The sequence below is a fragment of the Hemicordylus capensis genome, chromosome 2 (genome assembly GCF_027244095.1).
Source record: "Hemicordylus capensis ecotype Gifberg chromosome 2, rHemCap1.1.pri, whole genome shotgun sequence".
NCBI classification, from domain to species: Eukaryota; Metazoa; Chordata; class Lepidosauria; order Squamata; family Cordylidae; genus Hemicordylus; species Hemicordylus capensis.
This window is the reverse complement of record NC_069658.1, coordinates 426,472,428-426,487,226: the sequence shown is the minus strand read 5'-3', so window position 1 is coordinate 426,487,226 and position 14,799 is coordinate 426,472,428. Positions and strand designations below refer to the sequence as shown.

General features: G+C 48.4%; 1 protein-coding gene and 1 long non-coding RNA gene across 6 annotated transcripts in view; one reads left to right on the top strand and one right to left on the bottom strand.

Annotated features, from left to right (window-relative positions):
* The window catches only part of ADCY6 (adenylate cyclase 6), a 69,830-nt gene that overhangs the window by 41,910 nt on the left and 13,121 nt on the right, over positions 1–14,799 (bottom strand). Inside the window, exons 1-3 of one of the 5 annotated variants that reach the window (XM_053303285.1) lie at positions 8,881–9,028; positions 5,102–5,220; positions 3,700–4,528 (exon numbers count right to left, since the gene is read on the bottom strand). In XM_053303285.1, the coding sequence (XP_053159260.1) occupies positions 3,700–4,527 (828 nt within the window). In that variant the 5' untranslated portion in view covers position 4,528; positions 5,102–5,220; positions 8,881–9,028. The other 4 variants (XM_053303284.1, XM_053303286.1, XM_053303287.1 and 1 more) reach the window with 4 other exon arrangements.
* Positions 7,823–14,799, top strand: part of LOC128347946 (uncharacterized) — a 29,330-nt gene continuing 22,353 nt past the window's right edge. Inside the window, exons 1-2 of the long non-coding RNA XR_008317843.1 lie at positions 7,823–8,167; positions 10,521–10,813. This is a non-coding gene — a long non-coding RNA (uncharacterized LOC128347946). The remainder of the gene's footprint in view (positions 8,168–10,520; positions 10,814–14,799) is intronic.

The window sequence follows — 14,799 nt, the reverse complement described above, 5'->3', positions numbered from 1 at the left end:
TCTCCCCGGAGGCCCCTTGGAGTGAGGGAAATAATTAAGAAAATAGGGAGGGGTGTTGCTGGGGGGGCATGGGTTCTTTGAACCCATCCGCTCAATTATAGCTACACCCCTGGTCCTTCCTGTTCTGACTGCTCCAACTGCATTAATGCAAATGCAAAAAGTCAACTCAGAACTGTAAAGTGTGCCACAGCTGCTGACTGAACCCTGACTGTGCCCTCCTCCTCAGAATATAACACCCAACAAATCCTCCTCCTCTTCCTCCACTCACCTATTGTGTTCACTGCACAAGCGTTTTAATTCTTTAAAAAAAAAAATACTAGCAGTATTTTTGCGAAATTTTTCCTGCCTCCAATAACTGAGAAAGCACAAGAATAGCAATTTAACATTACTTTTTTTGAGGAGGAGGAAATGGTGGTATCAACAGCACAATGTATGCATATTTACTTGGAAGCAAGTCCCACTATGTTCAATAGGGCATATTCCCAGTAAAGTGTGCACAGGATTGTAGCCAAGTCATTAAAGGGGAAAGATCAGGAGGAAGGAAACTATTTCAGGAAGTGATTAATTAAGGATCAGCAGCAAAGTTCAGAGAACCAGGAGACACTTAAAACTACAGAAGACAGGATTTTCCCCCATGCCAAGCTCCACAGGAACCTCAGCACAATGGGGTGGGGTGGGGTGGGGGGATGCTGCAGAAGTTCACTAAACTGGAAGTGCATGACAACAGAATTAATTTTTTTGAGTGAGTGAGTGTCAGTCAGACAGACAAGGTCCCCCACTCCACCCAGTGCAGTTGGAAAATAGCAATATGAGTCCACAAAAGAAACCATGAAAATTGCTGCAAGCGGAAGCTCCCTTCCTCTTCCACATACAGTTCAATTTGGAAAACCATAGAAGTAAGCCTTCCATCTGGAAAAGACCACCTTACTGGGTGGATGTGGGCCAAGCCTTTCTCAGACTAGCACAGCTTTGTTGGAAAACCACTGTTTTTAGTGTTGTTTTAATCTGCTGTATCTAATTTTGTTCTTATTTTAAAATATGGCTATTTTGTTGATTGTACACCACTTTTGGTATTTTTAAATAGAAAAGTGGCTTTAAACTATCTTAAATAAATAAAAAAAACAATCTGTCTCAAGCCCTTGGAACAATACAGGAAAACGTTCTACGTAAAACATATAATACACAGGAGAAGGCTTTATCCTTTGTAAATTGCTGGTGCTGTGACAGAAAAAACGTGATCTCAACATGCTCTTTGGGCAGCTGTGGAAGAAAACCAATGGAATTCCACACCATACTGTTGAGACTTCCACCAAAAAGTGTCCTTACCACTGTAGAGCAAATAGTTTCCTGGCTGGTTCCAACATTAGAGGCCCATACTTAAAATGTCAATGATGGGTTCTCTGTCACAATGATAGCCGGCCAGCTCTGCCCTTACTGAGGCAAACCAACACTACCCATGGTCCTGAAGGGAAGCTAGCTGAATGCCCACTCTCTTGAAAACAGAATTCTACCAAGATGGAAAAGAATGGAATACTTCTTCTGGTACCCAGTTGTGGCAAGCAAAGATTGGGCTCCAGAGACAGGCAGACTTGGGGCTGCCAGCCATGGACAGTTCAGGGTTAGGTTAGATTTAGTCCCTGCCAGAGGACACTGCAATAATTCCAAGCATCATGGGAAAACTAGTGTGCGTTTGTTAAAATAAGAAGTCCTGTGCAACCGCGCCAAAGACTAAGCAATTATTTCTGTCTTCCTGGACAGACTTGAGCAGCTGTATCCTTGATACTCCCTTCCTCTTTGCAAGGGGAATATTTGAAATAAAGTGAGGTAAAGGTGAAAGCAGTGAAGATGGGGGGAAAATGGAAGGCAGGACCAGATGCAGACAGAGCCAAGCAACCTAGTTTTCACCGAGGTCAATTTGACCATAGAATCAGAGAGCTGCCAGATTTGGTTCTCCACAGCCACCTGCCATGGTCACCTATCTCGCAACTTCTAACTATCCCCAGCACAAAACAAGGATATTCTGGCATACAAAAGCTAGCAGCCAGTGAAAGAATGGCATAGCTCTTAGAAAAGGCAACCAATGAATTTGCAGATATTTGTGAGTTTTTAGAACCTAAATACATTTCAGTAATGAGGCATAGCTATGTCACCAAAGGAATCTAATGATCTGGCATTTTTCATACTAAGCAGCCACCCTATTGTGGCCTCTCTCTCTTCCTCCCAGGTCCTCCCTCCTGCAACAACACACACACACACACACACACACACACACACACACACACACACACTATTTTACTATTACATTACTGCTACTGTACGGTTCACCTCCACAGTTTTAATGATTTGTGTTTAAGCAGCACACTGTGTAGTAGCTTCGGTACATCGTAATTGCAGTCCAATTATGTAACTTTTAGACGAATTCAGTAGGATAAAAATACAAAAAAGGGGGAAACAAGGTTGTTGCTTTGTAGGAGGTAAAGAAGCAGTATCACAAAAAGGTGATGCAACTGCCTGTAACATTAGGGTTAGCTGAACTTGTGCATTTTCTGGCTGCATACATGCACACCTTTCAGTAACCATTTTGCCTTCACTTCTGCAGAGAAGCAAACAACAGAGAACCTACTCAATCCAAGACTTATTTCTTAAATGGGCTAGGAAGGAGATGTCCCCTAAAACAGGACGTTACACAGCAATGACTCTGCAGTGATAACAACACAAGGATGTCACAAACGCCAATGTTTGGGACTGGAGTGTAGATGTTGTTTCTGTGGAGCCGTTATTGCCACACTGTCCTCAAAAGATACAACGTAAGCAAGCGGATCTCTTTTAACTTCTAGTATGCAAAAATTGAATAACACAGCACTCATCATCTGGATGCTTGAACCATTGTTCTAATTCATTTTAAACAGTTAGCTTCCAAATTCACTCAGGCTTTGAATCAAACCAGGACAGTGAGGTGCTACGTAGGTTTGGGAGAGGGCCAAGGACTGGTGGGGGGAAATGGGTTCGTGGGGCATCAGAGGTATGAGGACAACACACATACAGGATCCCTGGAGGAAGACAGAAAACAAAGCACAAAAAGTCTTCCCCTGAAGCAACTGGAAGCCCCACCCAAACAATTTCTGGTTTTCAGCTTTAAGTTGCCCACAAACATTCAACCCTCTCACCACAACCATGAAGGCTGTTCCCGTTTTAAAAATGTAAATGGGGATCCTGGGGATATGCTATCAGATTCTGCAATGGGCAAAGAGAGTCGATGGCAATTCCGATCAAGCAGTTTTCTAGATATACCTCAGCCATCCTAAGCACCCAGAGGTGGAAGTGGCCAGGAACATAGGCACAGCAAAATGGAGCATCACCCACATTTGTCACTGAATGCCGAGTTTGGCGTTTCCACAAGGGAGTTCCTGGGGGGGAACCAAACTCCACTTACCCCTTTGGAAACTGGGTTAATACTGGAGCTACAGTGTCAGCTCCTGGATGGCCATCTGCCTGCTTTTCCCCACCGGCCACAAAACAGGGCCTGAAGGACTAGAGCCATTTACCGTCCCTTCTTTCAACACCCTTCAGCCTTCCTTCAAAGGGCCACCTCCTTTGCCCAGGGAGTGTGTACATTCTCAAGGCTTCCCTTCCCAGCAGCTATTAATCTTTCCCTTTGTCAGGAAGGCACTCGTGATCCCCCGCCCTCCTCCCCCTTACCTGCTTCCAAAGGAAGGAGTCTGCCTGGTTCTGATGCCAAGAGATGACCAGGTGGAGCACCGACAGCACAGCCCCAGCCAGCACAGCCACTCGCATGCGCACGGGCAGAAGGGTATAGATGATGTAGATGAAGAAGACGCTCCACCAGACCCCCTCAGAGGCACTACGCGGCGAGACCAGGAGGGTGCCCAGAGCCTGCACACCACATAATGCCCCAATGACCAGGTAACTCACAGCCCACATACAGTCCTGATGGAAGCCAGTCCGGTTGCAGAGGACCATGAGGGAGAGGAAGAGTGCAGCCGCCACAGCAAGGGCAACGGCATAGGGCACGCTGGGGACACCAGGCACACAGTGAAACAGCAGCATAATGCCACACGCCAGCACCAAGACCCCCATGAGCACTGTCAACGAACTCTGGTTCATCTGGAAGAAGTAGCGCTGGTAGAGGCGCTCCAACTTGGCGGAGCGGAACCGCTTGGAGCGGAACACCTGCAGGAGGAGGCGGCCACAGGTGCTGGCCGAGAGTCCCTTGGCCTCGCCCGCCGTGCCGCCACCATCCTCGAAGCCCAGGTCCACGGCTTTGAGTCCTAAGTCCCCTGTCCCAGGCGGTAGTGGCGGCTGCTTCTTGCCATAGTGGTCCTCCTGCCAGGAACAGTTCAGGCCCAGCCTGCCGCTCCCTCCACGCTCCAGCTCTGGGTCCTGTAGGCAGCTCATGTAGCGCGGGCCGCAAAGCGCCGGGCGATGGCGCTTGGGCCCATTGCGCTCACCCCAAGCAGTCTTCCGCTCGTCCACCTTGGGCACCAGGATGCCACTAAACCAGGACATGCTGTGGGAAAGGAAAACAGGGTCAGGATAAAACACCAGCCGCAGAGAAAGCCACTGAGGTTCACCCGGGCTTGCCTCTCTAAAGAGGCCCAGTCACATGCCTTTCTCAGCCAATTCCAACAGGAGGAGCAGTTCCTGCCTCAGAGATTATGGCAGAGGGGTGTGTGTATTGCTCTCTAAGGACCGGGACACAGGGGCAGAAGATGGGGCACTGGGAAGCTTCCAGTCTATAAACTGTAGAATGCACTGCACAACGAAGAAAGGCAGCTCCTAAACAGGGCATGCATCAGGCAAGGAGAGTGGATCAAAGAGAGCACAGAAAAACACAAGAAAGCGCAAAGGGCAGGAACATGATGCTAGCAGACACCGCCAGATGTGTCCAGCACAGGACAGGAAGGGCAAGAGGCTGCCAAGTTCAAGATCCAGGAAAAGAACTTTGGGAGAACCCATGAACGGAGATTTAAGATCCATTATGGAGCAATGCCTCAGCCCCTATGTGTGAATCTGCTGAGAACACTAATGGAGCATTATCCGCTTCAGAAGGCACTCTCTCCTTCGGGGAAACCCCCAATACCTGGAAGGCCGCCGGGGACTGGGTGTGATGAGGCGGCATGAGTCCCTGTGGCAAAGGTGGAGTTGGTACAGTGAGGGGTGCCTCTTCTTTTCTCTTCAGCACTGAGCTGAGACTGCAACCTGTAGGGAGAAAAGGAGCTGGGCACACATGCTAGATACCATTTCACCACTTTGCTTCCACAGCATCCCCAAACAGCATCCACTGAGATTTAGCTATGCAATTCAATGGGAAACCAAACTTCTATTCCTCCAGAACCCTCATTGCTCCCCAGTACATGTGTTACACCAAGTATTACTGCCATAGTCATTCCAAGGGAATATGAAAGCAATGCTCTGCTGAGTAATACATACCCAGAAGAAAATACACAGTTAATCTGAATCAAGAGATGCAGCCAATTCCCCAAAATTCCATCCTTAACGGTAAGCAAAAAACCAAGGACACAATTATGCAGATGAAGGGGTGGGACTATGTAAATAGGCACAGACCGTTCTTAATGGCTGGGGTCACCCGGGATGGAGCAAGACTGGCTCTGCTCTGAAGGTGTCCCTTCACTTCCTCCTGTCATTTGCTCCTATGTGGAAAAGTACTAGGGAAGAAGTGGCAGTGGAAGCAAACGCAGCCCAGCACCACAGAGGATGCCTAGCCCTCACCAACACACACTAGCCCTCCTTGCACACACCCCTTAGCCAGTATCACAACAAGTGTTTGGCTAGCATTTATGAACAGCCTTACAGAATACAGCTTGCAGGGGGTTGAGTTAGGCCAGCTTCTCTGCTTCAGAGGCATGGAAAGAAGATTTGCGGGATTGTAGGAGGGAGCTGGGTTGTTAAAAAGTGCTGAACCTCTCCATTCCTCCCTCACCACATTCAATGGGCCTTGAGCTGGTATACAAGCCAGTTCCCAACTTTCCGTTACACTCTAGACAGATAAAAAAACAGAACCCAGGATACGGCTATGCAGATGAAGGAACAAAGCTATGCAAGTAGGAGCCATTTTGACTCTTAGTTCCCTGGGTCACTACAGGCAGAGAGGACCACCAAAACCTTGTCTCCAAATGCATACATTTGCTTTCTCCTCTGCCAATGAACGGTCACCGTTCACGCCTATGGAGAAAAGGAAAGTACTCTATTTGGGAACAGTATTGCGGAGAGGATAACAACTAGCCCTCTGCTCAAACACTAGACAGCCCAGCCCTCTCCAACAAAGATCACACCAACAGTTACAATAAGTATATGTGTGCGCACGCACACACAGAAACACAGCACACCCCTCCCTGAGTCCTTGCAGTACACAAGTCACATGTACCCTGCCCGTCATAATGATGAGCATAATGCATGTAACCAACCTCCAGGAGTTAGAAGAAGAGGAGAATGGTAAAGGTGAACACAACCTATGATGTGCAGTCTTCTCCACTATGGGGTCCAGAAATTCAGATCCTGCCCGAGCCTGTCTCCCACAATTGCTGGCCCAAACACCAAAGATCCACAGCCAAGAGCAATAGGCACACCACATCTAAACTCAATTTACTAACTTCTTAATTTCAGTTCAGCATTCCTCTGCTCTCCCAGTCATGGGTCCACCCTCTACTCTGAACTCCGAGGAACTTGCCCAGTGTGCGACAGGATGGTTTCTGAAATCCAGCAGGGGGACTTTCTGGCAGCTGGGTCTCTTCCTCCAGTCTAGCTTGCAATTCAGTGTGAAACCAAACTGGAATAGTTTTCTCCTTTCAAACTCTATTTGTCTTGAACGTCAGCCAAACCATGGCCCGTTTTAGCTCCAACCTCTTCAGAGAGCAATTCCAATGCCCTCCCACACAATTCTTATCTGCATCCATCCTGGGAGATGGCGTCAGTGTCATGACATCACTGCCCTTCACAGTAGGAATTACAGGCAGGCTTCAGTTGCAGGACCCCACATCACCTTCCCTCCAACCCACCAACCCCCAATACACCACTGTTTGGAACAGCTTCACATGCTGTCAGGACTTTGATGCAGCCACCTCTGTATTGGGACACCATAGCTGGTCTAGCAGCCAAGTGGCACGTGAGAACAGCCTTGTAGCAAGCTGGGGAGGTCAGGGGTGGAGGCCACTAAGATAGAAACTGTCTGTGCTGAAAGAAGTGGGGCACCAAGTATGTGGAGAGGGGAAGGATCTTGGCTAAAGGGTACTACTTCTCACAGCACGGCACTCCCCCCCCACCCCATGATAGGATACAAAAAAGCATCAAGAAATGATACAATAATAAACAATGACAATACAGTAAATAGCATGTTCTTAAGATACATGCTGTCTCCCACAGAGTGTTGTTACTTTTTGCTCTCCCCCACTTCACAGCAGTTTCTCCCTCCATCCTGCCCACCACCCTATTTTCCCCAGTGCAGAATACCTCATCAAGGCCCATTCCCTATAGCAGAGCACCCTTTGGATTATGCCAGGCTACAGGTCACTGTCTTTCCTCTTCCCACTCTGCTCCAGCCTCCTGGATGTTTGATGTCACATGTGAATCGGCTTAGGCTACCACAGTGACCCCACCTGATCTCTGCTTAACTGAAGACAAGGGAAACAGAGCCCAAAAAAGCCACCACAACACAGAGATAGCTGTGACAGGGGGAAGCCCACCTCCTCCTCCAGGTATGTAATCTGACCAGGCTGAGAAGCTAAACTACACGGTCCAGCCCCCATTCTGAAGATAACCAATCCCTACACAGGGATCCCAAAAAACCAATCCTAGGGGACCGAGGTGGGTGGGAAAGAAGAGATAACAGAATTTTATCCCTTACAGGCACGAGGAAGGTTAAACCTTTAACTGATATGCCCGCCTCCACCCATGCCCAGACTCAATGAGTTGCAATGAACATACACACACACACACCCCTGCCAAGTAGCCAGGGCCTTCTGGCCTGTGCTGTCGGGATCGGAATGAGGATTGGGGAGAGGTAGGAAACGGAACCTTGGGCACCCGCAAGAGCATTGAGCAGGGAGTTTCTAGCAAGCTGCAGCAAAGGAACTTTCCTGACACTTGGCAAGGGCACCTGAAGGGTCTCTGCAGTGCCCCAGCTGTGCAGGTGCGTGCGTCTCTCGTCCCCACGCCCTTTCCCCCAGGAATCAGTGCTACCCTCTAGCGCTCCTCAGGGGGCTACACCATCCAACACCCACCCCCCTGCATTCCCTGCAGTCCAGCGTATCCTTTGGCGCGAGTAGCGCCCCCAATGGCCATGCTTTGGCCAAGATCCGTTTCTCGTGTGCCCCCTCGCCCCGTCCTTACCAGCGATCATCCAAGCCGAGATGGGGACGACAGACTTAACTACTCGGCCGCCAACCCCGCGTTCCTTCCTCTCAATAGCACTCTCTCTCTCCCCAAAGGCCCAGTCCTTCAGGAGCCGGCTGTTCCCAGCAGCAGTCTCTAGGCGCCCATCGGCTCCAAGCGTCCTCCTGAGCGCAAAGCATGCCCCCCTTGGCGAAGGCTTTCTGCTCCCTGCGCGCTTCTGCTTCCCAACTTGCCCCCATTCACCGTCTCCTTCCCCCGCTCCACTCACCGCTCCGTATCTGGGCCGCCTCCTGGTACGGCAGGGCCCTCCTCTCGTTGCAGGGGAAAGCAAGCAGGCAACGTCCCCTGCCCAGGCGGATCCTTCTCCGACCCCTGGCTCAACGTTTACGGCACGGCCCCCCCTCTCCGCCTTCGCCTCCTCTCCATTCCTGCCTGCTTGTTCTGGGCCCGTCCCCTCCTCCCCGCGTTGTCCAGGGTAAACGCCCTCTAGCCCGGATCCACAATGCTCACCCCGCTCCGTGCACTCCCGACCAGGGATCGCCAAGCAGGAGGCCTTAAAGGCACAAGGTCCCTTTTGTTTGCTTCCCTTGCCTGTTGCGCTGGGATGCGGGGGCAGTTGTGCGAGATGCAGAGAGAGAGAAGAGCGAAGAGCTGTGATTCCAGGCAGTGAGTGCGCTTGGCAACAGAGTCGGAGGAGGCTGTCCAAAGAACGGGCACCTGCTGCATGCAGCGGGCTGAAAGGGAGGGGGGCAACCAGCGGCTTAGCTCAGTGTGGCAACCCACTCCCCACTTTAGCTGATTTATTCCCTCAGTTAATTTACACGCTGCGTGCCCTCCTCCTTTCTTTGAGCTCCTGCCTCTCGAGAGAAGACTCCATGTCTGCATCGGTCCTTCTTCTCCTGTGCCCCAAGTTTCATTTCAGCTGCAGGGTTGCCCTCTCCACAATGCGCATAGTTCGGACTCCTGATGCTGCCCTCCACACACATTTCCCCCCAGGCAGTTTCAAAGGAGATGTGTAATGTATCCCAAGTTGCCGGCCCCAGGAAAATGGCCCCCAAACTATTGTCACTCAGGCAAGGGGTTTGCTAACTGTTCCTTCGGCATCCACCTGTTGATCCCTTCTCCTAAGCTGGAAACATCTCACCTCTCCTTTGCTTCCGCCACTCTAGAAAAAGAGACCCAACCGACAATTAGGTGTTTGAGAACCCATGGCCATTAAGAACTGGCCTACTCCCTGCTTGCTTGCTACAGAGTAAAAGGCTGCTCTGTTTGGATGCAAGTCCCTGACTATATTTTAGTGCCAATTTGTGTCCATTTTTCTGCCAGCTTCCTGGAACGGGAACAGTTAACAACTTGCTCTTGGACGGCTTAGGAACAGTGGCAAGAGGCAGACAAGCCCTCAGTCTTGCTGTGCCTACCACTCCTTTCGCTTGTGCCAGTGTGAGAGAAAGGGAAAGCAGGCCTCTCCATGGCACAGCCCTCCAAAGAGGCCAGCTTAATGATTAATTAAAAGTGAGTCCCAATGGGGCCTTGGGAAGTGTCCGCAGTGGCATGGGTGGCATTGCTTTTTAAGGGCATATCTGAATGGTGCTCCCACTGCAGCTTCACCCATGTCCTGCCACTGGGTATCAACTGAACTCCCTCCTTTGCAGATTGGCTTGGCTATGGATAATGCCATCAAATCTCCTTAACAGAGTGACTTATTAAAGCACTGTTCAGGGAGTGATTATCGCGGACGCAAGAGGTCTGAGCTTCCCCTGGGCCCTCTTGATTCAATGCTCTCCAGGCAAGAAAAGCTGGGGAAGGGGTGGTTAATGAATTAATTATTTGATGCGCAGATGCCTTTCTCTTGAAAGTTCCATTGCATCATATTTGGTGGTGTGGGGATTAGGGCTGGCTGTCACGTAATGGCTTTAACCCCTTCTGAACTGTGACCAGACCCAGAGCAAAACAAAGGCCCTGCACATGCATCAAAAACTAATTATGTGATGTGCCTTTAGGCACCACAATTCTGTATATATTTTTGCTTTTTTGCTAGTAGAGATGTTCTTGGCTACTCTTTTGCAAAATACATTGATATGTTTTAACTCTTTCTCTGATAACTGTCTGGAGGAAAATGGCACAATTAAAATATGATGTTTTCTTTGCAGAACGCAAGCTTCTCCTTAATCTGGTTGGGAGCAGTAGGAGTCAAGTTGTCCAAGGCCCCTTGATTTTGATGAATGTAGGATACAATGAGAAGCAGCAGAAATCGCAATATAGCCCCATCAATGTGGATGGTACTTTGCAGCACATAAGCAGATCCCTGCGCTAAGGAATTTACAGATCTCTGCAATTCAAGAGGAAGAGGAGGAAGGCAACAGAGGGGACGCAAAATAGCAAGAGAAGACTATGCACAAATGCTGTGACACATAGGCATGCAGTGCACTTCCATGCGTCAGAAGTAAGTTCCATTGTACGTAGTAGGGGTAACTCATGGGAAAGTCTTCATAGGATTGCAGGTCTTACTTTTTGTAGGGGGCATGGGAAAAGAGATGCAATAGAGCACTGTGTTAATAGTCAAACCAGATGCAACACTAAACACATCATTGGTACATCCACCTTTGTTTCTCTTAGGTAAAATAGCAGCAGTGAGGAGCCTCAATTAGGCCTGGAACTGCCACATGTAAGAAGGGGGCTTTTAACTCTGTACCCCTCATACTGCAGTCTCAATGAATCCCCCCACCAAACCTATTATAACCCCCCAAGATAATGAAGGCTCCTCATTGGGGGCAGAGGAGGAGTTGCCCCCCTCCTTGCCAAGCCCCACATTCTTGCCAGCCCTACATTCTCTCACCAAACATAGTATCTCTTCCTCTCTGTCTTTCTTTCTGTTTGTCTCTCTTGCTTGAATTTGTATCTTGCATTTCTGCTGCTTGCCAGTAAATGGCACTAGCTCTTGGTCTTTTTAAAAAAATTTCTTTGTAAAGCCATTTACTCCCCTCTTAGGGTGTTCAGTGAGATTTGTTGCCTTCAAATGAATACTTAGTCACTACTCAAATTGCCTATTTAGTGCCCCAGCACCAATCAGGATATGCCTTTATATTCCCCCCCCAAAAGGGTGGGTAGGGGCTAGCCTGCCCCCAACCATTTAGAGGTAAGAATAGCTTACAGGCACCTATGCAAACATAGCCAGCCCAGCAAACTAATTTCCCAGGGTCCTTCTAGGCAAGCTGAGCAGACTTTTTGGAGATCTTGATGCAACTTTTAAAAGGGCAGTCAGGAAAAAAAAAATTTTAATGCCACTAGCAAATCTTGGCAACCTTCAGAGATCTAGAGAATGAGGGGGCAAGTGGGGGCTGATGGTGGACTGGCTCTTCCTCTGGGTACTTCTTTTACTAACAGCCGATCAAGCAAGTGCCCCCGCCCCCGCCTGCCCACCCTTGCTTTGTTCTGGGACTGTAAGCAAAGCAAGCCTCTTGCTAGCTCCCTTCATGTTCTCTTGCTCTCTCACCTCTCTTGAGGATGAAAGAGAGCGGGGGGAGGTTACAGCTTCCAAAAAAACCAAGGCATTTTAACTAAAATTGTTAATTGGCCAACTTCAAACTTATCCTGTTTGAAGTTTATGCAATAGCTTTTATGCAGAAAAAAATATTTTTTATTTTTTAGGGATTCTGAGATTATTGCCTTCTTTTCACGGGCACAGCTTGGAAACCAGGCCAGTCCAAAATGGTCAAGGAGCTCCACCACTCTGTTGGCCTTATGCCAGTTTTTGTTTGCTGTTGGTTGGTTATTTTGTGGGCTACCTTCTTTTTTTTGGTATGTTAGTAGTACTGAAAGGAGTTCTCAGCATAAGTTCTGTAGACAGGTTTGTGACTGATATGGTTTAATTTTCAAATTTGTTAAAGGATTCTCTCAAGCAAAAGTTGCATAGGACTGCAGCCAATTCCATACCGTTTATTCCAAGTAAAGTCTTAATGAACTCATTGGGGCTTACTCCCGTCACTGCTGTGTGCCTAGGACTGCAGCCCAAAGACCTAACCCAGAAATGTTTATATTGTGATAAGGGAAGAAATAAGGCTTGCATAACGAAAAAAAGTATGCATGTCCATATATGTGAGAAGAAAGGAAACTAGTAGGCTTTGTGTGTGGCCAAATATGTTGTGGTATTCTCCCCCAGTGTAGGAGGGTATCCTTGATTGTGGTTGTGTTTCCCTCTTGCTCCAGTTGGAAAGGACCAAATTAACTCAGACTGAGTCCCATAATACCCTACAAGAAGCAGAAGGAGAGAAGAGGAGGCTGTTGGCAACCTTTCCTCCTCCCTGCATCCCTTTCAAAGTTCGCAAGGGTTTGTTTTGAAAGGGGGTGGCGGCATGGGACAAGGCAGCATTTTGCACCTTGCCTCAGGCACCGCAACATCTTGGGCCGCCCCTGCACAGGAGAGTGTTTTGTTTGGGGACACACACACTGTCAGTTCACACAGGCTGATGGTGAGGCCAAGCAGGTCTGACCAGTGTTTTGGATGAACAGAAGGTACACCCAGGAATGTGCCCCAGAATGCTCTGCAATGCATAGGGTTCCCATGGCAGGTGCAAAGGGGTTCTTTGGCAGGCAAGTCAATACAGAAAGTGTTCCCTGAAGGTAGAGAGTTTTAAAACCACTACATGAATCACATGACATGGGTGGCACATAGGGTTGCCAACTGCCCCTCATTATGGAGAGCCAGCGTGGTGTAGTGGTTAGAGTGCTGGACTAGGACCGGGGAGACCCGAGTTCAAATCCCCACTCAGCCATGAAACTAGCTTGGTGACTCTGGGCCAGTCACTTCTCTCTCAGCCTAACCTACTTCACAGGGTTGTTGTGAAAGATAAACTCAAGTATGTAGTACACCGCTCTGGGCTCCTTGGAGGAAGAGCGGGATATACATGTAATAATAATAATAATTAATAATAATTATGCAGTGTGTCCCTCATTTCAGGGATGAAATGTTAGTCCCTATAGGGACATTTGTCCCTCATTTATTCAACAGCATATAATTCAATTACATATATGTCAATGATACGCAGGCTCTTGATTACCACTGCATATACCTCCCAAGCCCCACCCCCACCCCCCATCCAGCCCCCACAAACTTGTATCTCTCATTCTGGAACTTGTGTCCCTCATTCTGGCAATGAAATGTTGTCAACCCTAGTGGAGCATGCAAGTAGGTTTGAAGGAAGGCACCGCCACCTTGGGTTCTGTTGCCAGTTGTGGTGCTGTCTTACTCATTGACTTCAGAGAAATCTCTTTCCTGGGTTTTCCTTTCAGGTTGTTGGGAGTGATGGTAGTGGGAAGAGTGTTGTGTTTGGAACCTGCAGAGGCCAAAATGTTTTAAGTTCAGCCTGAATCTGAGGCAGACTTGATCCACGCTTGCCAAGAATATTTCTGATCCAAACCTAATAGGATCTGACCCCAACCTAAGTTGCTTTTTCAACTTTTTCAAGCCTACCCAGATCCGCAAATGTGTTTTGGTCTTATCAGTGGGCTGAGTGGAAAAGCCATGTATTCTATATCCAGTGCAGGACGGGCCAGTCTACTATTACAGGATTGCAGTACACCAGCCTGACATCAAGGCTACAACTCAGTGTAAATCTACCTGAAAGTTAGCTCCGTTGAACTATGTGTGACTGTAAGAAGGCATGCATAGGGTCTGCTGCAATCCTAGGCATATTGATCAGAAATGGTTCCACTGAATATAATGAGACTTCATAGTAAATATGTTTGTGCTTGGGCTATAAGGAGACCATGTTGAAGACCACAGGAAAGATATAAGATGATGCTCCTGTTTGAGCTCATACTGATTGCAGTGTTCTACTATTGCTCTAAGGAGCACTATCCTATAGGGCATGGAATGGGAGGTTACTTAGAGTAATGTTTCTCAGACTGCTGAAGTGGCAGAGGCAACATTTTTCCTTATAGCTGCGGCACACTTTTCCCACCCTGAATGTAAGTGGGAAGCATACAAAAAGACTGAAAAGCAAGATGCCCAGAGTAATGACTCATGCAGAGATGCAGTGGGTGACCTCCATTGAAAGCAGGTCATCCTGGTATATTTCTGCATTAGGTGTGATTGAATCATTCATTTGTTTCCAGTCCAATGGCTACAGCAAAATTACCTGCCCTCCAAGGAGAGAGATTGGAAGGAGGAAGCATGCCCAGAGCCTGCAGGAGACTTTGTGAATTAATTACTTTCTCATGGGACACAAACAGGTCTCTCAATTCACCCCTCTCCTCCCTGAAACACTGTTTGAGAATGACTATTCTGTGGATTCTTAGCCACAGGCATGTTAGCTCCCCATTCATTCCCTGGCCAAACAATTCAGTAGTGAAACCCAGTTCAGGCTTGGGGCACCATGAGGTGGAGAACTAGAATCCAGTAGGAAGGAACTCTGCTGCAGAATTTTGGGG